Genomic DNA, 22500 nt, shown 5'->3' with positions numbered 1-22500 from the left:
CCTCGTTTACATGGACAAAATTCAAAAGAAATGTTGCTTGAGAGCGAGGCTACTGAGTCTAATCAGCACATAAACAAAAGAATACATTTTTGGCCTCCATTTATGCATTCGGTCTATAACTGATGTGGATATAAAATCACGCACTGAAGCCAAGAACTGTTGCTGTTTCGCGTGTGCGTCTTTTCATTGACTTGTTTTTTCTTGTCTGTCAGAGTTTTCATTGCTTTTATACATTCTCGTCTATTTCATCCGGATGATAAAATTCACTCTCACCATGCCATTCGGAACTGTATGGCTCCTCGAAGTAATGAAGTTTAGCCTTTCATTGCTTAAGTTTAATTTGTTAACAGAAAGTGTTTCAATTTATGTAAACAAAAAGACAAAAAGTCACATACGTAATTGTTACCGTCCCCGTGGGCGGAAAATTCGGACAGCGACAAGAATCCTCATGGAAAAAAAAAAAAACAAAATAAAGTATTTGCATAGTCACCGTATTCTAAGTGTCATGAATTGAGATAATGGTAGAACCTTAGTTTCTATCTTGTAAACGGACATGCTCTGTTTTTTCCAAGGGAATATCGCACTTTTTAGGCCCACTGATCAAAATAACACATATGGGGGCTCGTTTTCCAGCTATGCTGTGGATGGTGGAAAGGGAACTGATTATAGGGTCTGTGCCCACACTGGAGACCCAGGAAATACCAACCCATTTTGGAGAGTGGACCTGGGGCGAGTGGAGCATGTAGCTGAAGTGCGTATACTCAACAGAGATTGCTGTGCTGATCGATTAGACGGAGCTGAGATAAGAGTGGGTCAGTGGTACACAGTTTTACTATCTGCACCATTTTACAATCAACGGCAATTCTTACTCTTCAAAAATAACTGTAAATGCACCCAGAATAAAGAAAAAGCAAACTTGTACAATCTGCCTCTATCCATACTACTTGTAAATAGTTTTCCTTTAAAGGGGCAGTGTCAAACTTCAAAACACTAAAGGATGGCCTTGCATCAATGAAAACCGATGAAGTGCACTGAAGCTACTTTTTGTTGTTTGCAGTCAAGGATGGAGATGGTAGAAATGGATTGAAACTTGAAAAAACTGGCTAGCTAGATACGAATAGCTCTTTGTGCCATAAATACATTTCATATCTTGTCAGTAGGTTGTCAGAAATGTGTACATGTGAGCTAAAGTACTAATTTAGATTTTCACCCATTTTTCACCTAAAAACAGCAAATATAGCTCGACAGTGCCCCCTTAATAATGTGGCTTCTGACACATGCATGAGCATTGCAGTAGTTTCCACCACTAAACCCTAAAAAAAGTCAGATGTAAGTGTAACTTACCATTTCAGAACAGGGAAAATCCACTTGGGAAAGCTTAAACCTCTACTGGTACAAAAGCCAAGGTTGTATTATTTTCTGTAGCTATAGGTTCATGAACATATTTCCCACTTTTATACAATAATAATAATTATTAAAATGTTATTTTAACACTCTTTCAGTCATAACAACATGGTTATTACCCAATTTTTTTTTGAAACTACAGTACGGCTAAAAAGTAAGTTACCAGTCTCGTCTTGTTTCTCGCGAGCCGAGAGTCTCGTTTCTAGAGATGAGTGTATCATCTCTTGAGGTGAGAGTCTCGTCTCTAGAGATGAGAGTCTCGTGTACTGTAGCTTCACTTTTTCTTGATCATCAAAGAAGCTGTATTTTGACATTGTAGTTAGTGACTAGTGACTGTAGGAGAAGTGTCTAGGTGTTACGCTTCTTGATTATTTCTTAACTTTTTCATTACAAGGAGATTCAGCTGCTGATGGGGGAGCAACCAATCATCTTTGTGCTACTGTCACTCATATTCCAGTGAAACAAGAAAAATCTTTTTTCTGCAAACCTATAGTGTCTGGCAGATTTGTTTACATCCAAGTTGTTGGCCATCCTAAATATGTGATAATTTGTGAGGTTGAAGTTTATTCCACTTACACACACAGTAAGTTTTTTTAAGATTGTTCGACGATTTAAAGTGCATATGCATATGACAGATTTTTCTTTAGTAAGTCAATCAAAACGTCATAGATAAAAACAGCCCAATAGATTCTATACCTATTTTCATTCTACTGGTGGAGTACAAAACTGCACTAGTAAGGAGACTGGGGATTGTTTGTTTGCATTTATTGTGTTATTAAATTGCTTGATGGTTTTGGTGTTCTTATTAAGTGCATTTCAGTTGATTCTACAACTACGGAAATCAGTGTTGATGTATTGTTCAGTCAGAATGAGCTGAAGTGCAATCGTCAGGGTGAGTGTAGTCCTGAGATGGACTGTTTAGGATTACATTGACTGGCATTTCGGCATTACCTGATCAAAAGTCATCTTGGCTCTGAAGAGGAATCCCACTCAGGTTGTCGAAACCTCAGTCAATGTCATCCTAAACTGAGTACTTCTCAGGACTACACTCACCCTGACATTAATTATTGTAGTTCCCAGCTTAGTTATGATATGACTCCTGAGTTCAAACCACTTATGAATATCCAGTCTGTTGCAAATTCTACCTTGTTATTGTGCCTCAAGACTACATTGGCGTTGCACATGTGCAGATCAGCAGGCCTTCTGACAGAGTGCAGGAAAAAATTAAAATGTGGGGTATTTTGAAGGGAAATTGTGTATGTAAAAAAAGACGATTGTGCAGGTAATTGTGTGGGATTGCAAAGTTTTGCGACAAGCAAAATATTTGGTCCCTGGCTCCCTGTCGAAGAAATTATTGAGTTCTTCATACCATTTCTTTTACCAGACCAGTGTGAATTTCCTTTGATAATAGTTGATTTTCTCCAAATGCTTAAAACTTGGAAGACGGAAGTTTATATTACTTGATGAGTTTTTTGAGGAAAATGAGGAAATTGTCGATTGTTTCTCTAAGGTAAATAGCCTTAAAATAACCTTAAAGTGCTCTAGATATCTGGGTACTCAATAGAAATATTTGTAGCAATTAAAACTTTGTGTAAATCTTTCAGTTTTGTGAGGGATTTTGCTGAATTTTCCGACTTTTGCGTTATTGTGTGATCCTGCACCCGTGCACCGTCAGGCCTGGATCAGTGCTTTGCATTTTTCTATGTGTATGTGTATGTCTCAAACTGCAGTGAGATTATTAGTATAAGTACTCTCACTGCAGAAATGACTTGAGAAATTGATGAGCATAGTCATGGGCAACCTTTTGCTGGACACACATACTACACGCACTGCTGATCCGAGCCGAAAGCGGCTGAAGGATCATGAGCACCTGCCATTATCAGCGATGTTACTGACAGCAACACCTTGGAATCAGAAGCCTATGGATGACTATTGTCCCTGAGGACCCTAAAGCATCAATTTGACAGACAACAGACAAAAAAGATTCAGAAACCCGAGAAAAGTGCGATGGTTGCTGCACCACTGCTAGGTCAAAAAACTACAGCAGCCCCTAGTCCTTCAACCAGAAGAGGGAGGAGAAGAGAAAGATTCATTCCTAGAGTACAACTCAGTGAACAACATCTGTAAAATAAGACAAACTTGGAAAAGTCAAGGTGAGTCATTGTTACGAGTTCGAATGTTTTGAGGACAGGTAGCTTGCAAACTAAACTGAACGCAGGGTTGTCGGAACAACAACAAGAAGAAGATTTCGAGTTTCCTCGAAGCAAAACTCTAAACAGCACGTAACTTGATAAACTTACACTGCCTCCGCCAACTTGACACTTCTGTCACACTTAACTAAACACGGCTAACGTTAACTCTCTTCACTTATGAAAAACTGGTTAAAAAACATCGCTCAGACTCACTTGCTTATATACTTTCACAATGAAATTCTAGAACTTCCTCAAACAGTGAACAATCTGATTATAGAACCGATTTAGAAACGCTTACACACGAGCCTAAAAATAAACAAACTATGAACTCTCGGGAAGCTTCTAGAAAGTTAGTCATGCAATGCTGTTTTTCGTAACATAACCCCCTTTCAGAAGAAATTTCCTAAATTTATCCTAAACAAGAAAAATTGCTAAATAAGGGGCAGTTCAATGTCAATAAACTTATACCTCAGCACGACTCAAGTAATCTGCTCCAACGTTCTCTGAGCCCTTAATGACTTCAACTGTGAATGAATAACTTCGCAAAAACATAGCCCAACGCATAAGACGTCCATTGGCGAACTTTGCACTGTTCATGTACTTTAAGGGTTCATGGTCCGTCTGAAGAACAAAAGAAACTCGGTAAAAATAAAGGTGAAATCAATTGCTAGGCTTTCTTTCTCAATTGTGGAGTAGTTCCTTTCTGCACCTGTCAATTTCGTGCTTGCGTAGCAAATGGGAAACAACATCTCATGATGTTTCTGCATTAATACTGCACTGATTCCACTATTGGAGGCATCCGTCCTTAAGAAATAGGTTTTAGCTGGATCGGGGTGTCCTAAAATAGGCTCACTTGTTAGGTAAGACTTGATTGTTTGGTAGGCTTTCTCTTGTGCTTCACCCCACTCAACTTTATTGCGTTGGCCTTTCTGTGTGAGATCAGATAGAGGCACTGCGATTGCTGCAAAGTTGGGAATGAAATCTCTGAAGTATCCTGCTAGACCCATAAATGGCCTTGGGTGATCTTTAATTTTCTCCATGTTATCCTGTTGAAGACCAATCATTCCTTGCTCCAGTCGATGGCCTAGGAAATCCACACTGTTTACTCCGAATAGGCACTTAGTAGGTCTAATAGTCAACCCCGCCCGTACAAGGTGCGAAAACCACTCTCTTAGGGCTCTAATTTGTTCTTTCCACCTACGGGTGTGAACCAATGTATCATCCCAGTAGAAATCCACATCAACTAGATCTTCTAGCAACTTCTTCATTGCAGGCTTCAGTGTTGCTGCCGAGTTGATCATTCCAAACGGCATGCTGTTTTCGGTATGTCCTCCTCTGGTATAGTAATCTGCCAATATCCCTTGCTAAGGTCGATTTTTGAGTAGAACTTGTCTCCGCTAAGCTTCTGAAGCAAATGTTCAGCAGTTGGCATAGGCTCGGGATCAAATACAGTTAGTTTATTTAATTTCCAATAATCAACACACACGCGGTTCATGTTGTCCTTTTTCTTCACTACTACCACAGGTGACGCATACGGAGAACTGGGCTCTCTAATAACTCCCATTTTGATCATGTCGGCAATATCTCTTCTCAGTGATTCTCTGATGATGTAAGGTACTGGGTAAGGTCTTGATCTAACCGGCTCGTCTGAAATGAGTTTAATATGATGCTGAACGAGGTCTGTGGTGCTTCAGTAAACAAATTCGTGAACTGTTTAGCCAAATTCGTAAATTCATTCCGTTGCTCATCTGTCAGATTTGGTCCAGTTTTAACATCCTCATTCGATTCCTTGGCTACATATTCACCAAGCTCTAAAAAATCAACGTTTTCTCCCTCTGCTTCATTAGCTTTAGCTGCAAAGTCGACAGCATCGTCTATACACATAGCGCCTACTCAACCAGCTACTGCTTCTTCATCTGTAGTCTCCTCTCACTCAAAGTACTTTTTAAGAAGGTTAGTGTGGTAAACTTTCTCCTTACCTTTTACTTTCACTTTGTAGTCATTGAGACCTACTACAGAACTAACTTCAAAGGGACCCTTCCACTGCATAAGTAGCTAGTTATGGTCGGTAGGTAGCAGTACAAGCACTTTCTCACCTGACTCGAACTTCCTAACTTTAGACTTGCGGTCGTAATAGTGCTTTCATTCCTGCTGGGCTTTCTCCAGTTCACTATGGTCGAGTTTAAGGGCGTCTTCTAACTTGTCTCGCAACTCGAAAACTTAAGTTGGTAACTGTTCTTTACCTCAGGCTCTTCTACTTCTTTCGTCCACAGCTGTTTGAGTATAGCCATTGGTCCTCTGACAGCTCGAACGGCGAAAAACCAGTGGACTCTTGGGGAACTGCACGATAAGCGAAGAACAGCGGGTTTATATAACGATGCCAGTGTCTTGGCTGCTCACTACACAGTCTCTTCAGCATAGGCTTCATCGTTCCGTTGAACTTCTCCATCAAACCGTTACACGTCGGGTGATAGGGTGTTGTTGTAAGCTGTTTAATGTTTAGTAGTTGGGTGACTTTTCTCATGCAGTTAGAAACAAACTGCGTACCCAGATACTCAGGGTTTCTTCGGGTACTCCTAGATGGCTAAGGATATCTACCAATGCCTCTGCTACAGTCTCTGTATCAATGTTCCTTAGTGGCACAGCCTTAGAGTAGCGAGTCGAAAAATCTATGAGTGTCAATATATATCTGTGTCCTTCTTCACTCGGGAGACTGAGAAGGACCAATAAGATCCATTGCTACCCTCTTAAATGGCTTGTCAGCAGCATCTTCTCTAACGGTACCTTCGGCACAGATCCCTTACTTACGGTCTTCTGACAAACGTCACAGGACTTGCAAAATTGGGTTACGTCACCTTGTATTCCAGGCCAATAAAATGTACTCTGGATCTTGTCTGTTGTGTTCTTGATGCCCATGTGACCGCCCATGATCGATCCGTGAGCTACTTCCATTATGGGGCGTCTCAACTTTTCAGGTACCATAACTTGTTTAAGCGGTTTACCACCATTCACGTAAGGATGCTTGTACAGGCGGCACAGTACTCAAGATTTTTCTTCAAATGAAATCTCTGCCTGACCCTTCACTAGCACACCGTCTCAATCCCAGTACTTACGCAGACTCTCATCTTCTCGCTGCATCTGCTTGAGCTTCTCTCTATCCACAATAGGGCTTTCACGGGTACTAGGCACCATTAAGGTCGTTTGATCATCCTTTTTATTAGCTTGACTTCGGGTAGTTACTGCACAAGCCTCTTGCCAACTGGGGTCTGGATTCTGTGCGTCCCTTGAATCACTTACATTACCAATATTTAGGTCGTAGATAGGATCTGAAAGGCACTGCGCTTCTATATGGGGCACCTTCCTCGCTGTGTTGTTAATAAGCAACATGACGTTAAAGTCTCTGGTGAACTGATTCTCGCCGGCAAGGTCCTTCTTGACTACAACTCCACTGCAACCGGTATCTCTTAAAATGTCGACGGTCTTCTCTCCAACTCTGCCCTTTACAACAGGCATCTTACTTCTTACTCCAGTTAAGGGTTCAACACAGGCATTACTTAGCAACAGGACGTTCTTGCCACAGGCTAACATAAGCTGATCATTTTGAATACACGACTTGACTTCCTCGGAGGTATCTGGTGACTTAACCAAACAGCCAGCACTAACTCGCCCATGTTGCACAGGGTTACCATCTTTACCTTGGCCTCCTGATTTCCATCCACCTGATCAACATTTCTTCGCTTCATGACCTTGCTTGCCACATAGGAAACACTTCCTTTCTAGAGTTGGGCAGTTAATTGCTTTGTGTCCATGAGCATTACACTTGCAACGCTGGAGAGCTGTTACGTCACTCTGTGCGTTCTTTGTTTCTTCCGCCTTGGGCTGTACTAGCGGCTTCTTGGTCGCGGCTTCTTGGTGTGCTTCCAAGTATTGATCGGTGATTTTCACTATCTGGTCAAGTGTCTCCAGGGCTCTTTCACGAAGGTGAATAGCTAACTCTTTTGGACAAGAGTCAATAAACTGTTCTTCCACAATTACTGGTAGATCTTTCGGGCCTTCAAAAGAACGTTCAGTGTGCAACAGTTCCAACCAAGGCAACAAGTATCTCTTCAGTCGCACTATAAACTGTTACAATACAATACAATACAATATTCTTTATTTTGAGAGGGTAATACATGATTAACCCAGTAAAGAGTTTTCTAACACATGGCCCTCTGTATATACCACAGAAGACAGACCACAACACCGGGAACTACATGCCCTACTCTTTGCGACAAGTGTGCGGGTTCTTTTACGTCACACAGAGTTAATGAACAAGGGTTGTGAGACGGGACCTCTGGCTTATCGTTCTTATCCGAGAAGACTAGAGAGTCTAACCATTTGCAGATGTAATTACAAAGGCAGCACTTTCTCCTCAGTTATTTAAAGACCCTGAGTGTTGGTCCGGCTGGAGTTGAACTCACAACCTCCCGCGTGACAGCCCGGTGCTCAATCAACTGAGCCACTGGTGCGCGGTGTTCTGGGCTCTCATCAACTTCCGGCTTTGATGCTCTAAATTTACGTCGATAACCATCCTCCGTAAGGTCATATCTCTTCATCAAAGCTATCTTTACTCTGTCATAATCTTGGGCTGCTTCCTCGGATAACTGCGAATAAACTTCTAGCGCACGTCCGGACAAGAGAGCACTAAGTTTTGAAGCCGATCCTGTCTTCTCCCATTTAGATATTGTTGCAAATAATTATTTCAAATCTTTGTAAATAAGCACCCAAGTCGTCCTTGCCATTGACAAATGAGGGAAGCTTGGGTGCCTTGGCCCTATCATCTCTCTCACTTCAGGATGCCCATCAGCACTCGCCACAGCCAAACGTGCAATTTCCAACTCGTGTTCTCTTTTTGCCGCTTCAATAGCCTCTTTCTGTTTCAACAGCTCAGCTTCCATCTCTAATTTTCTTAGTTTGCGTTCTTGTCGCCAGGTTTCTCTCATCTTCCCTTCTCCTATCTTCTTCAAGTAATTGGCGTTTCCTTTTTTCTTCCCTTTCTTCCTTTTCCCTTCTTCGTTCTTCTCCTTTTTCTTCCTCTTCCCTTCTTCTTTCTTCTTCAAATTGTCTACGTTTGTCCTCTTTTCTTCCTCTTCCCTTCTTCTTTCTTCTTCTAACTTTTGTTGCTTTTCTACAAATGAATGTAGGGTTGTCGGAACAACAACAAGAAGATTTATTCCAAAAATGAACATAGTTTCCACGAAGTAAAACTCTAAACAGCACGTAACTTGATAAACTTACACGGCCTCCGCCAACTTGATTAAACACTGCTTCTGTCACACTTGACTAAACACAGCTAACTGCAACTCTCTTCGCTTATGAAAAACTAGTTAAAAAACATCGCTTAGACTCGCTTGCTTATATACTTTCACAATGAAAATCTAGAACTTTCTAAAACAGTAAACAATCTAATTATAGAAAGATTACAAAACACACCGATTTAGAAACGCTTACGCACGAGCCTAAAAGATAAACCAACTATGAACTCTCAGGAAGCTTCTAGAAAGTAACGCTAGTCACGCAATGCTATTTTTTGTAACAGTCATGCAGATGTAAATACTGTGGTACTCATCTATAGGTGGTAGGACTAAGTTGCTTCTTGACTCCTGGAAAGAAGTAACGTGTGACAAAACATTTTGAGAAATGTTGTCACAATGGCCCTTGGAATTTGAGGAGAAGCCAGAGAGGCCAAAGCTACCCCCAATCACATTCAACACTGAGGAGGCTAAGATTATACATGTACATGCTGAAATTGGAGAGCTTATACTAAAAGGAGTTTTGGAAAAAACAAATCACTCAGAAAATGAGTTCTTATCTAATATTTTCCCTAGAAAGAAAGAAAAGATGGGTCATACCGTTATGATTCTAAACTTAAAGGAATTAAATAAGAGCATGGAAAAACATCTTTTTAAAATGGATACCCTCTCTACAGCTCTTACCCTGGTGAAACCAAATTGTTTTATGGCACTTGCAGACTTTGAAGATGTGTATTACACCATAACTGTGGCCCCACGATTTAGGCCCTATTTGCAGTTTGAATGGGGTGGCAAAGTTATGTAGTACACATCTCTGCCAATTCCTCAGTTCCAAGATATTTCACAAGATATTAAAGCCCATTTACAGTAACATTAGAAGAATGGGCCATTTCAATGTTGGTGACATAAATTTGAGGATTCTTACCTTTAAGGAGAGACATTATGAGGAATGTATGTAGGTGAACCATTGAAAGTACCATAGAAATATTTGAAAGGCTTGGGTTTACAATTAGCAGAGAAAAATCAGCCCTTTAAGTTACATTGAACACATATGTGATAACATTTTTAGGTTCCATGAAAGTATCGGTGACTGCAGAGGAGGCATGCACTCATATAATTATTGAAGGATTTGTGTAATTACATGTACCACCTTATTGACTGCTCCTATTGTTAAGATTCTAACAGTGGCCCAAGTAATTGGAACTCTCGTCTCTGCCTTGCCTTGAGTACAATATGGGTAATTGCATTACTTCACTCTTCAGGTAAAGGGTACTATGATTGTGATAAGAGTCTGACATAACAGGCTAAGAAGGAATTGTTGTGGTTGATGATTAATATCACAACGGATGCAAACCCTATCGGTAGAGGAAAAGTTGATAATTATTGAATTCATGTACACTGTATGATGCCTCCAAAAATGGGTGGGGCAGTGTGTGACACACCTGACAGGACTACCCTATGGTTTTGGACTTTAACTGAACAAGAAAAGCAGATCAGTGAATTGGAGCTCTTAGCTTTTAAGTTCTCACTGCTGTCATTTTCCTGTGCAGTTAAAGGGAAATAATCCATGTTAAAATTCTATCAGATAGTACAACAGCAGTATGTTACGTGTACATTGGCTGAAGCGGAAAATACCCTAATACTCTTTGTTTGTCCACCCAAAATTTGCGTAAGCATTTTTTCCTGTTTTTCTTGGGAACGACAATGGTCCCAAGAGAAAACAAAAACAATGCTTATTCAAAATTAAAATCTTGAGTGGAAAAACAGAGTATTATGGTATTTTCCACTTCGGCCAATTGATGCTCTGGGGGGCACATGCTCCCCAGGCTGCAATGCCGCTGCAGCAGACATTTGGTCATGGTGCATTGAAAAAGTTATGTCTGGTTAAACAGCTGTACACCTTCCAGGTGTGGAGAATGCAGCTGCAGACAGGCAGACTTACTTACTTACCTATCCTCATCGGGCCCATGAGGACTCTTATGCAGACAGGCAGAGCAGAGACTTAAATGAGAGAACAGAGTGGTCACGTAGCCCCATCATCTTTGATCACCTTGAATGTTTATTCGGGGCTCCAGAGCAAACACTAAGTTACCTTTGTCTCGTGGGAACCTGACCCCACGGCCAAATGCATTGATGCATTTACAATCATTTGGAGCTCATGAAAATTTTGTTTTCCACCTTTTCCTTTGATTTCCCGATGCCTGATGAAAGTACAACAGTAGCAAGGAACACAATGTTGGTTTCTGCAGTTGTTACGACAACCAGTGGCTCAGCCAGTTCTCCTTCCTCAGAAACCAGATGTACTGATACTCCCCAATTCAACAAAGCTGCATCCCCTACGGAAGAAGTTGGTGCTGATAGCTTGTTACTTGTCTGGAAATCCTATGAGGCAAAGGGAATTTGTAGAAGGGCTTGTCACCTACTCATGCCATCCTGATGATCAGGAACACAAAAACAGTTCAAATTGTTTGAGCAAGGTCTTGCACACAGTGCCATAAATACAGCTAGGAGTGCTTTGTCCTTGTATGTTACCCTGGATGATGGAGTGAGTCTTGGAAAACATCCTCTTCTGTCTAGATTGCTGAAGAGAATGTTTCAAAAAGCAAGTCACTAACATCTAGATACACTAGTATAAATGTGTCAGTTATTTTGAGATACATAAAGTAACTGTCACCTGTAGACAAATTGACAGTCCCTTGGGACTTAATGTTAAAGTTAGTTACTCTGTCCTATTAATTGTTTTAGTTTCTGGTCAGAGATGGCAGGCAATTCACTTGTTAAACATTAATTTTATGGATGTGCACAATGACTGTTGTACTTTTCACATACCAGAGCACATAAAGCAAAGTAGGCAGGAAGCTCTATTCAGCCTGTTGAGCTCAAGTCTTACATTAACAGTGCTCTTTGTGTTGTTAATAATTTAAAGGAGTATTAATTTTAGATACAGTTGTAGGACCTCATGCCTGAGAGGCTCTGATGGTCAGTTGTTTATATCATAGCAAGAAAAAAAAAAGTAAGCAGAGACAAAAAAAGTAAGTAGAGACACTGTACAATGTAAGTAGATTGTCAAAATATATATTGTCGAAGGCAGGTGTGGACACATCAGAGTTTAAGCCACACAGTACAAGAGCTGCAGTACTTCAGCAGTTACTACTCTGCATCAGCTACTTTGGAACACATTTAGCAATGCTATCTCATGTAATCTCTCGGCACTCTATAACTTGGTAGAATTTCAATCAAACTTCTAGTTACAGGTAAGTCTCATTTAATGTTCTATTTACAGACTGATCTATTCATTCTGGTGCTCATCATTAAAATATGTCATTCAACTACATGTGCCGTTTATGCAGTGAACGAAATGACTGCAACACGTACCTACTCACATATATGTACATGGGATAAGTCCAGATGTTTGTGTAAGGTGGATTTTAAATGATGGTTGTGTCAGTTGTCATTATATTCTAAAAAAATGATGGAAATGAGATTGGGTTACAACACTTGTTGTCTCACATTTTTAGACTTGGCCCTCAATCAATCAGCTGAGCAGGTTTCTACTGCTCATGGCGGAGCAGCATCAAGAGCTGTGGATGGAAACACCAGAACAAATTGGGAGAGTAACACCTGTATGCACACTGATTGGGCAAATGATACTTGGTGGAGAGTGGACTTGGGAGCACCCGTTCCTGTTGCTGAAGTTGTTATTGTTAACAGAATGTGTAACCCTTACGAAGGGTGTGCAGCGTATATGGATTCATTTCAAATCAGGATAGGTAAGGCAATATGAAATCTACTTGTTCATTAGCAAAGGCCAGCAGCCCTGAGATTTTTATGTTATTACTGATAATAGTTCTCATAACTTGTTCCTGTAAGCTTCGAAATCACCACCAACAATGGCAATGTCTATACTGAATGTCAAAAAAACACGAGAGACGGCAGGGAATAACACAATCAGGCTTTAGGATTTATACAGCGTGCATATCACAAAGTCTCATGGCGGTTCACAGTAAATTATTCTTTCTCTAGAGTGAGATCGGATGTCAGCTTGTAAAGGTGCCTCTGGCTGCCACTATCAGTCCTTATTTTGATCTCACCCACCCAACCCACGCATGTTTGTGAAAGGAGGACAGAACATAACACCTGGGGTCTCCCCCTACTCTTCATGAGCAGTGTGTAGGTTCTTTAACGTCCCACATTGTTGATTAACGGGAAAGGTTGTGGGATGGGCCTATGGTTTATAGTCCTTATCCAAAAAGCCTTGGAAGTCTAACCATTTGCAGGTGTAATTACAAGGCAGCACCTTCTCCTCAGTTGTTTTTAATGGACACCCTGAGTGTTGATCCAGCCACAGTTGAATTCACAACTTCCCACATGGCAGTCCAGTGCTCAACCGTGCACTTGTGGTTCAGTTGAGCCAGTTTTGCTAAATTGCACACAAAAGTGAGAAAATGTAAGTATACAGTCATAGAAAAATTCTATGAAGTGAGTATTTGCATTCAGATATTTTGCTGGCAGCTGGGTTGCATGACATTCACAATCACAGAATTGAAGATTTGCTGTCTTTCTAGGGAAATGGCGGAATAATACATGCAGCTTGTAATCTCGTTGAGTAAAACCTTTGTGTTTCATAATGATTTTGAGTAAAAATAATGAGAAGAGCAGGGAGTCTGCAATCCCTGCAGATGTTTTCTGCAGGTTAGAGGTTTTGCTGAGTTGGGATTGGATATGCTTAAAATGAAGATGCAAGCTCACTCCACTCAGCAAAGATACTTTCCACGCCTTCTCTTTTCGGCATCTCTGACTGCAAGTTCCTCCTCTCTCTCTCTCTCTCTCTCTCTCTCTCTCTCTCTCTCTCTCTCTCTTTCTCTCTCTCTATGCATTCGGTAATTACAAACACATCGGTGACACCATTTGTTCCTTCATAAGCTGCTTACATGTGTGACAGATAATCTGAGTATAAATGTAGCATCTTTTTGACACCACAAACTTGGAAAATAATTATTGCCGTAAAATGCCTTGGTTTTTAATAGAGTACATACTACTGGCTTGTTCAATTGAAAAAAACATTATCAAGTTCCAAATACATGTACATGTACTTAATAATAATTGTTCGTTTGAAACGCCTGCTTAAAAAACAATTGTTGGTGCTCAGGTTATCTGTTTTATGTATTTTTTAAATACGTGACATTTACGTGATTACACATAAATCAATACGTAAGATAGAATTACTCGTTTTTTGACCTTTGGGATTGCAAGACATGTATCTTTGCTATCAGGTCTGCTGAAGCTACTAGAGTCCTTGCGTGATATCGATTCATGGATAATTTTTACTACTGTAACAATTATCAGTTGAGAATGGACCAAGGGAAGTTTGGCGCCCAAGTTTGCCGCTAAAAATTACCTTGTTGTTAAAGGAAATGCAAATGGTATCCATTGGCAACTTTTCAGACTCTGACGTCATTAATCTTATCTTCACACGAAACTTCAAAATGTGGTCAAGTGTCAAATCAAAGTTGAATATACTGGAAATCAAAATGCAGTCGATCAGAAGTGGATAAGTTTTGTGGTACATGTACCTGCTACATGTACATGTAGTTCAGTGAACTGTGGTCTTTATTCTTTTGCTTCTCTCCTCAAAGACATTACCAGCAGATGCCCAAGTCTTTCTTAAAAATATAATTATTTACTTATCATTGACACTCTTACTCCACTCATATATTACATATTGCATATTACACAAAACACTACAGTACACTATACTGTATTACATTCAACTAATACGTTTTTACAGCATACTTTTTCACAAAGATGACAATGGTGTGCTCTTGACCACCTCGCAAGCAAGGAAAAAAAACATATAATAGGGAGCTTAAGCAAGCGCGTTTTTGAGACGCGGACGGCAACCGGAAGTGAGCTGTTTTCCCTTCTAACTCATCTTCACACAACCACATTTACATTACTAAGATCTTTTCTCGATTAGAGATGATTAGTATAAAAATCTGGGAGACACCACTGTCCTGGCTCACGAAATGTTCTTTTCTGGTTGCCGTGCGCATCTCAAAAACGCGCATGCTTAAGCTCCCTAATAATTTACAAATGGAGGGGTTGTAATACATCAACCTCGTTCCCAGGGTCTCTCGAGCGAGGAGAGACCCTGGTAGGGTCTGGTCACATGCTTCCGTGACAATTGAAAACACTAGGGAGGGGTCCTCTCTAAACAAGGAATTTGTCGCGTTGAGCTTTGTCGAATTCAAAGCAAGGCTAATAGCTTCGCGCTGCGACTCCGCCATTACCCGCGATGGTTTACAGTAGCCTTCAGGCTGCAATTTCGCATAGTATTTATTCTAACGTTAATCTAAAAGTTAAACAAGTTATCTGCCTCAAGGCAATTTACCATGGCCGTGATGTTGTCGCCGTGTTACCCACTGGATATCGAAAGTTGGTTATATTTCTTCTTCCTTCGTTATTCCTCGACAAAATCAACTATGAACGTGGAGCAGCAGCTCATCCCGTAGTAGTCTCAGTATAGACAAAATTCTTACTAAGCCGCCCCTCCCTTCATTGGATAAATTGTTATCTCCCAGATTCTGGGAGACATGTGACCAGACCCTACCAGGGTCTCTCCTCGCTCGCCCCAGGCGTTAAGATGAGAGACCCTGGGAACGAGGTTGGTAATACATGTGTGAGAGGAAAGAGGGAAAACCTGCCCCAGGGCATTGGCCGTGTGTTCTGCTGGTCCAAATATAGAAACGCGCAACTAAAAGCAATCTTAACTATGGCGACGAGCGTGGGTTTATTGAGTTTTGGCAGTCAGCTACACTGTAGGACTGTACTTGAGAGGGAGGTACAGCAAATTAAATTGAATGAAGTTGATCCGCCATCTTGGTGTGTATGTGTGTTGATTCTTGTTCAGTTCGCCCCATTGCCCCCCAAACAATGTTGTAGCATGATTCCTGTGATTTTAGGTACAAATAGGCAAAATTGAATGGGTGAGGTAGGGGGGGGGGGTCTTATCAATAGTTTAGAGCAGCCCCCCCCCACACACACACACACAACACTTGCAATCTGTTAACTAATTTTGTTGGTGAATGTCTGAGACAGATTTCTTGTAATATTGCCATTAGTCGTTGATGTAACGCAAAATACCTTCACTTAGGTTATTATTTGGATGAAAAGAAAAAAAGTTTTTACCTTATTATTGGGTTACATTAATTTTTATCTCTTCTCGTCGTTATAAAGAAGCCTTTTTCTCCTTATTCGAAATAACTTAGGGAGGATCAACATGCATTAAGTAACTCGAGCCACTAAAATAATTACCGGTATGTGACACAACGAGTAACCTTGTTAGTTTTTAGTTGCCTAGTAAACAAATTTCAGCGTCCTTTTCGAAGCATCTGAAAAAGATGGATATGCTGAAAGGTCGTGATACTGATGAATTATCATCACAAGAAAGTGACAAGGAGATTTCAGAAAGGCAAGAACAAGAGATTGCCTCATGTGACATGTAAACTACAATGATCTCCTTCATGTCATCTTCTTTCTCTTACATGTACATATTTTCACTAAACGTCTACTATGATCTTTTTCATTGTATCTTCTTTCTCTTATAGTATACATAATTATTTTCACGAAAATGCTAACTTATAATGCACAATATATCAATATCATTTCTCTGAAATTGAAAATGCATTGAAAGAGTTGGAAAAAGTGGTAGAATCAACAATCAGCCATGATTAACCATGGTTAATCTCGATTATGAACAAGATACTACTTGGACTGAATTTGTGCATGAAAACGGAATATTTTCCAGCACAGTTTCCATCAGTCACTTCACAGAAAAATTGCCATCTTCCTTCCACAAATTGGTGATGCGTCGCAAAAGGAATTGTTCCTGGCGTTTTCCCAACTGTCTTGGATGACCAGCCCCAGCTCTTCCTTTCTGTTGTGCTTGAAATTGAGTTTTCCTGATTTTTGCCCTGTTTAAAATTCTATAAACAGTGGAAGGGGAAGCATAACCTGTAAACTGTAAACTGCTTCTGATGATTTGTACCCAAACTGACTGATGTCATGAGATTGATCAATGAGCTCACTTGTCCTGACATTGAATGGTCCTGGACTTCTACTCATGACAAGGCATTTGAGGAAGTCAAACATCTTTTAACGGTGGCCCCAGTGCTGGCCCACTGCGACCCTGAAGAGGAGCTCTCCTTTCAGCTTGATGCTAGTGGACAAGGGCTGGGAGCAGCTCTTCTACCAGAGGGATGCTCTCTCGCAAATGCGAGCAGAGCCCTGAGCAATACCAAGACCAGATATGCGACCATTGAGAAGGAGATGCTGGCGATAGTTTTTGTGCCTGAGAAATGGCACCAGTACATTGTTGTGTGACCTCTCACAGTATATCCTGACCAGAGACCTTTGGATCATGCCCTGAAGCATTTACAAGACATGCTAGTGCAAGTGCTGGCCTATGATATCAAAGTGCAGTATCTCAAGGGCAAGGATGTGTTCCTTGCAGACACTCTTAGCAGAGCCTTCCTTTCCTACACCAGGAGTTTGAAACCATCAATGCCCTTAAATATTAAGTAATGCTAGACATTAGGATTCCCAAAATTCACCAGCATACAAGTGAGGATCTGGCTCGACAGCAACTAAAGCAAACCATCCAAGAAGGCTGTGACCACCAGTCAGTGTTACATTGACCACTCCTTGTTGTGCCCTATTTTAGCATTTGTGATGAACTGGCTGTGACTGATGGCTTAGTCTTTCGTGGAGAGTGGATGGTGATCCCTAAAAGCCTAAGATTAATTAAAAAGGAGATCCCCTGTGGCCATCAAGGCATCCTGTCTGCGGAGGGGATGAACAAAGAAGTAATAGAATGGATCCAAACATGTGAGGCTTGCAGAGAATTTTAGTAGACCCCTTGCAAAGAGATACTTATGAGTCACGAATTTCTATACAGTCCATGGCAAAAGATTGCAGCAGATCTATTCACCTTCATAAACAAGGAGTATCTTGTGACTGTCTGTTGAAGATCCAACTTCTGGGAAAAAGACCGCCTGTACAACACCAAATCTTCAAATGCCATTAAGAAGCTGGAAGCCCACCTACCTAGGTACGGCATACCTAAGCAATTGGTTACTGACAACAAATTCAGAAAATTTACTGAAAGCTGGGACATAAAGCACACAACAACCTCTCCCCATCACAGCCAAGCCAATGGCAAGTGTGAAGTGGCTATGAAAGTTGCAAAGCGGATGCTTTGTAAAACAATCAAGGCAGGTGAAGATTAGTATTTGGCCATGCTAAACATCAGACATTTGCCCACACAAAGTGTAGACAGCAGCCAGGCACAAAGACTCTTGGGAAGAAGAACCAGAACCCTGCTACCAACCGTGTTAACCCTCACGAGTCTGTGCACCTTCATTCGAACCAAGAGAGGTAAGCAAATACCTTAACCGCACTGCTCGCAACCTGCCAATTCTAAAGCCTGGTAATACTGTCTGCATGAAACCATTTGCACTTGGTCAGAAGTCTTGGGACAAGACCCAAGTTACCAAGAGGCTTGACAAAAGATCTTATGACGTTCAATCAGCTGGCACAACTTTCAGACGCAACAGACAACACCTGGTCAAGACTACAAAGCCCACCCAGTACAAACAATCTGAGCGAGATAAGGCAGCACCAAATGTGATACATAAACAGCCAGTTAATGATCAAGTAACTTCTGTGAGCTGCCTACTGGGAGAGAAATGTCCACCACACTCTCTGATGCAGACCCATTCCGGACACGTCATAAAAGCACCAGCTTAAAGACTATGTCATGTCTTGAACTGTACTTTCTGGACATTTTCTTATTCTCCTTTTCCCCCTGCATTTGAAGAAAGAAAAACACTGCATGTTGCACTTGAATGTTGCTATGTTGCTGTTAATCATTTTGTTCCTCTATTAGTGTCATTTTGCCACTGTCTTCCTCTAGCCTATCACTTTTCTCTAGCAAAATGTGGTTGGCACATCCTCAATGACGGAAAAGATGTGTGCAGCCTTAGGAACATGCTGATGCAGATATAAAAGATGAGGAGACAAAAAAAAAAGCCAACTGAAACTAGCGCATAAACAACTTTCATGCTTCCATCAGCAGGATGCTTCCATCAGCTTCCATCTTCCTCTCTTGTCACCTGTTTGACTCATACCTTTATTTACACAGGTAATAACACAAGTACAAATACAAGCTGTGGTGGGACCCTGTCTCTGAATACTGGGGAAACCAAGTCTTTTTACTGTTATCCTCCAATTGTTGGTCGTTATGTCTCTGTTGTGGTACCGGGAGTGAGAAAAATCCTTACAATTTGCGAGGTTGAAGTTTATTCCATGCGGCAAACTTCGAGTGGTGTGGGAGGTAATTGGATTAATATACTGTTAATTTTTTAATGTACTGTTCAATAAACGAGCAGGAGTGTTTTATCAAGTTTTAAACCCCAAGGCAAAGCCGAGTCAGGTTTAGACAGGATAAAACACGACATGCATGTTTATTGCTTCAAAAATATTTCCTGTGGAGTTCAATGTAAGAACTGTTTCATTGCTCATAGCTTTTAAGAATAAGATTAAGACTTTGCTCTTGAAAGAGGCTTTTAATTAGGGTTTCATAGGTATCACGATATTGTAATTTTAAGTAGAAGTGGTTTACAAATATCGTAAAGTGCCATTGAGCTCTGGAAATGAGCACTATATAAATTATTCATGAATATTATATTAAATTATGCAAAATGTGAGAGCAAAGTACTGTATTAAAATACAACGAAAGCAAGCCAGTCCTCATTACCATACTTAACTTACATTTGTGTAACTCTTTGATGCCTAAACCGGCCAGACTTAGTATTTTATTCTGTCTAACGCCAGACGATTTTACTGGTCAATGGGGAACCCCCGGGAGTCAATGGGTTAAAGAATTCTAATGAGGAGTCCTGAATGGATAATGCATGTGTCGCACTGAGCTGCAGGGACTACAAAGTCATGTGCCTCAGTTTATACAAATACAAGAAATGATGGAAAGATGTAATGTGCCCAGGCACATTACACGTTTTCATCATTTCATGTGTTGGTATAAACTGACATGCATGGCTTTGTAGAGCCCGCAGACCAGTGGGACACTCTCCACTGAGTAGCTCAATGGGTAGAGCATTCAACTGGTGTTACAGAGGTCGCACCTTTGATTCCTGCCAAGGTCTCTGCTTTTTCAGTTGTCCTTTTGCCCATGGAACAAGCAATTGTATTCTATCCTTCTCATGGGTGCATAACACCTTTCCATCTATTGAGGAGTCTTCAATTATTGGGTTTAAAGTTCATGCACATGACATTTTATTCGTGTTTTTATAGGTTGTTGGGTTCATAAACTATTAGTAACTTATTAAGTCCATACAAACAGACTTTCAAAATGTTTGTGGAGTGAACCATTTATATATTAAGAACTAATTCAGGAATAAGTTTTCATAAAACATGCAGTCATAATAGTGTTTCTGGTTAAAGTGGCAAGGAATTGATGGTGTTGGAAAAAGTATACTTGGCTTCAAATTGGGCTAATTTACTGGGAAAATGACTTGTTTTTTTTAGTGACACTTCATTTTAGTGCTTGAAAAGATGGATAATATTGTTTATTCAAAAGAGGTGTTTATGAACAAGGATTTGGACAGAAAATGGTTTTACGAGGGCTTGTTGGGGAGGTAGTGTTTTAAGATGTTAAATTTAGTAATGTATTGAAGTTACTCTAGGGAAACTGTAAATTTGTAAAGGCACCTAGCTGGCATCCATATTTTTTTTGTTGATTTAATTTCAGCCTGTAGAGCAAACCCAGTTGGAGTCTCAAATAGTACAGTTATACATGATCAAAGATTTTCAGCTTCCTCATCTCTGGGCAGCAGTTTCCTCCCTTCCAAGGGGCGTTTGAATGGAGCCAGTGCCTGGATACCCAGCAGTACCAATAATAGCAATGACTACCTGCAGATTGATCTGGGATCTGTGTACTTTGTTTGTGCTGTGGCCACCCAGGGAAATCCCAGTGCAGATGAGTGGACAAAAACCTACAAGATAGAGACCTCCTTGGATAATGTCATTTGGCAGATGTATCGGGAAAATGATATAGTAAAGGTACTGATCACATCTTGTGATGTAGTGTGTGCATGTACACTGTACATTGTATTATTAGTACATAAGATATTCCAGGATTTAATTTTGATGTTGGAAAGCTACAAATGTACATCTCATTCACACACCTATTGTACATCATTACAGATTCATGGACAGCATCACAATGTAATGTTGTTGATAAGTGCTGTTATAATTTTATTGATGTTTTGACTCTGGTCTGTTCAGTTCCTGTAAAACAAAATATAATTCAACAAAACATATTTAAGTTAAGTGATTATTTAGACTAGTACATGTAACTAGGGAGTTAACAACTCTTAGACTAGCTGCTAGTGAGAGCCAGACTTGAACCTGAAATCACAAAATTGTAAGTCCAGTTCCCCAAGCATCATTATAGTACAATGCCTACACAACTTGCAGACATACTCATAAGCTCTCATTTATCAGTCTGAACTACACTGAACATACACCTGCCTAGTTTATAGCAATGGGAAACAAATCAGCTGGTCCATACATGTAATCTTGAAAGTGTCAGAGTCATCATAGGGAAACACAAACAAACTAAAAGTGAAGCTAATGACCAGGGACATGGTTGCTTAAGGGTTTTATTAACTAAAGACTTAAAGTTAATTGGTATGGTTAGGAAGGATTTAATAGGCACTGTAAGTGGCAGTTAGAGAAGTTTTGTTAATGAGCTTTTGAGTGCAAATTAATTTTAAATCAAGGCTAACAATCTGGTTGTCCACACCTACATGTACCTGGCAAAGAAAGTGGAATTACACTGTGGGTCTCCAGAGTACCCTACATGGATGCACCTGGATGTAATCAACCTTTTTGTAAAATGCAGTATAATTTTATGCAGTATAGTTCAATTTTCTTTGCTCTGCGATAAGAAGACATCTTCACATGAAAATACTTACCACAAGCTGTTACTTGTACACCTTACATAGTGCTTGCTGTGAGGGCAGGTTTTTTTGGAAAACACAAATACATTATTTAAATTCAAACAAAATATTTACGGTTTGTTGAAGGAATAGGGAATAGAGCGCCCTGCAAAATTTAAGGTCTCACATTTCTTACCTACCTTAGATATTTTCAGGGAACAGTGGCCGGAACTTCATTGTTAAAAGTGGTGTTTACAGTCCACCTGCTGTCAAATTCATTCGTTTCTACCCTGTGGCATTCAACAATAGAAAAGCACTAAGAGTGGAAGTTTACGGATCCATGCAAGGTACACATTTCAATTATATGCAAACAAGAAATAAAACCTTAAAAGGAATGAATCTGTTCGAGAGGTGGTTTTAACAACCTCAAGGTTTTCGTGCTTTTTTTCATGGTTACCTAACTAACTAATAAGCTATTGATGTTTCAGTTAACGAACAAGATATCTCTATTGCGCACCCTATACCGTCTTACAATGCTGCTTCTCCACCAAAAATAATTGTAACATTTTACCTGGAGAAGTGTGAGAAATACCT

At 40.4% G+C, this 22500-nt stretch overlaps 1 protein-coding gene across 7 annotated transcripts in view; it reads left to right on the top strand.

The window, feature by feature from the left end:
• Positions 1 to 22500, top strand: part of LOC137974334 (uncharacterized) — a 141306-nt gene that overhangs the window by 10089 nt on the left and 108717 nt on the right. For 6 of the 7 annotated variants that reach the window (XM_068821264.1, XM_068821263.1, XM_068821262.1 and 3 more), the window contains exon 4: positions 573 to 812. In XM_068821264.1, coding sequence (XP_068677365.1) covers positions 573 to 812 — 240 coding nt within the window. Of the gene's footprint in view, positions 1 to 572; positions 813 to 1798; positions 1988 to 12405; positions 12658 to 19088; positions 19281 to 20714; positions 21026 to 22111; positions 22254 to 22500 lie in introns of all 7 variants that reach the window. The other variant, XM_068821265.1, reaches the window with a different exon arrangement.

The sequence above is a fragment of the Montipora foliosa genome, chromosome 10 (genome assembly GCF_036669935.1).
Source record: "Montipora foliosa isolate CH-2021 chromosome 10, ASM3666993v2, whole genome shotgun sequence".
NCBI classification, from domain to species: Eukaryota; Metazoa; Cnidaria; class Anthozoa; order Scleractinia; family Acroporidae; genus Montipora; species Montipora foliosa.
This window is presented reverse-complemented; position numbering and strand designations above follow the sequence as displayed.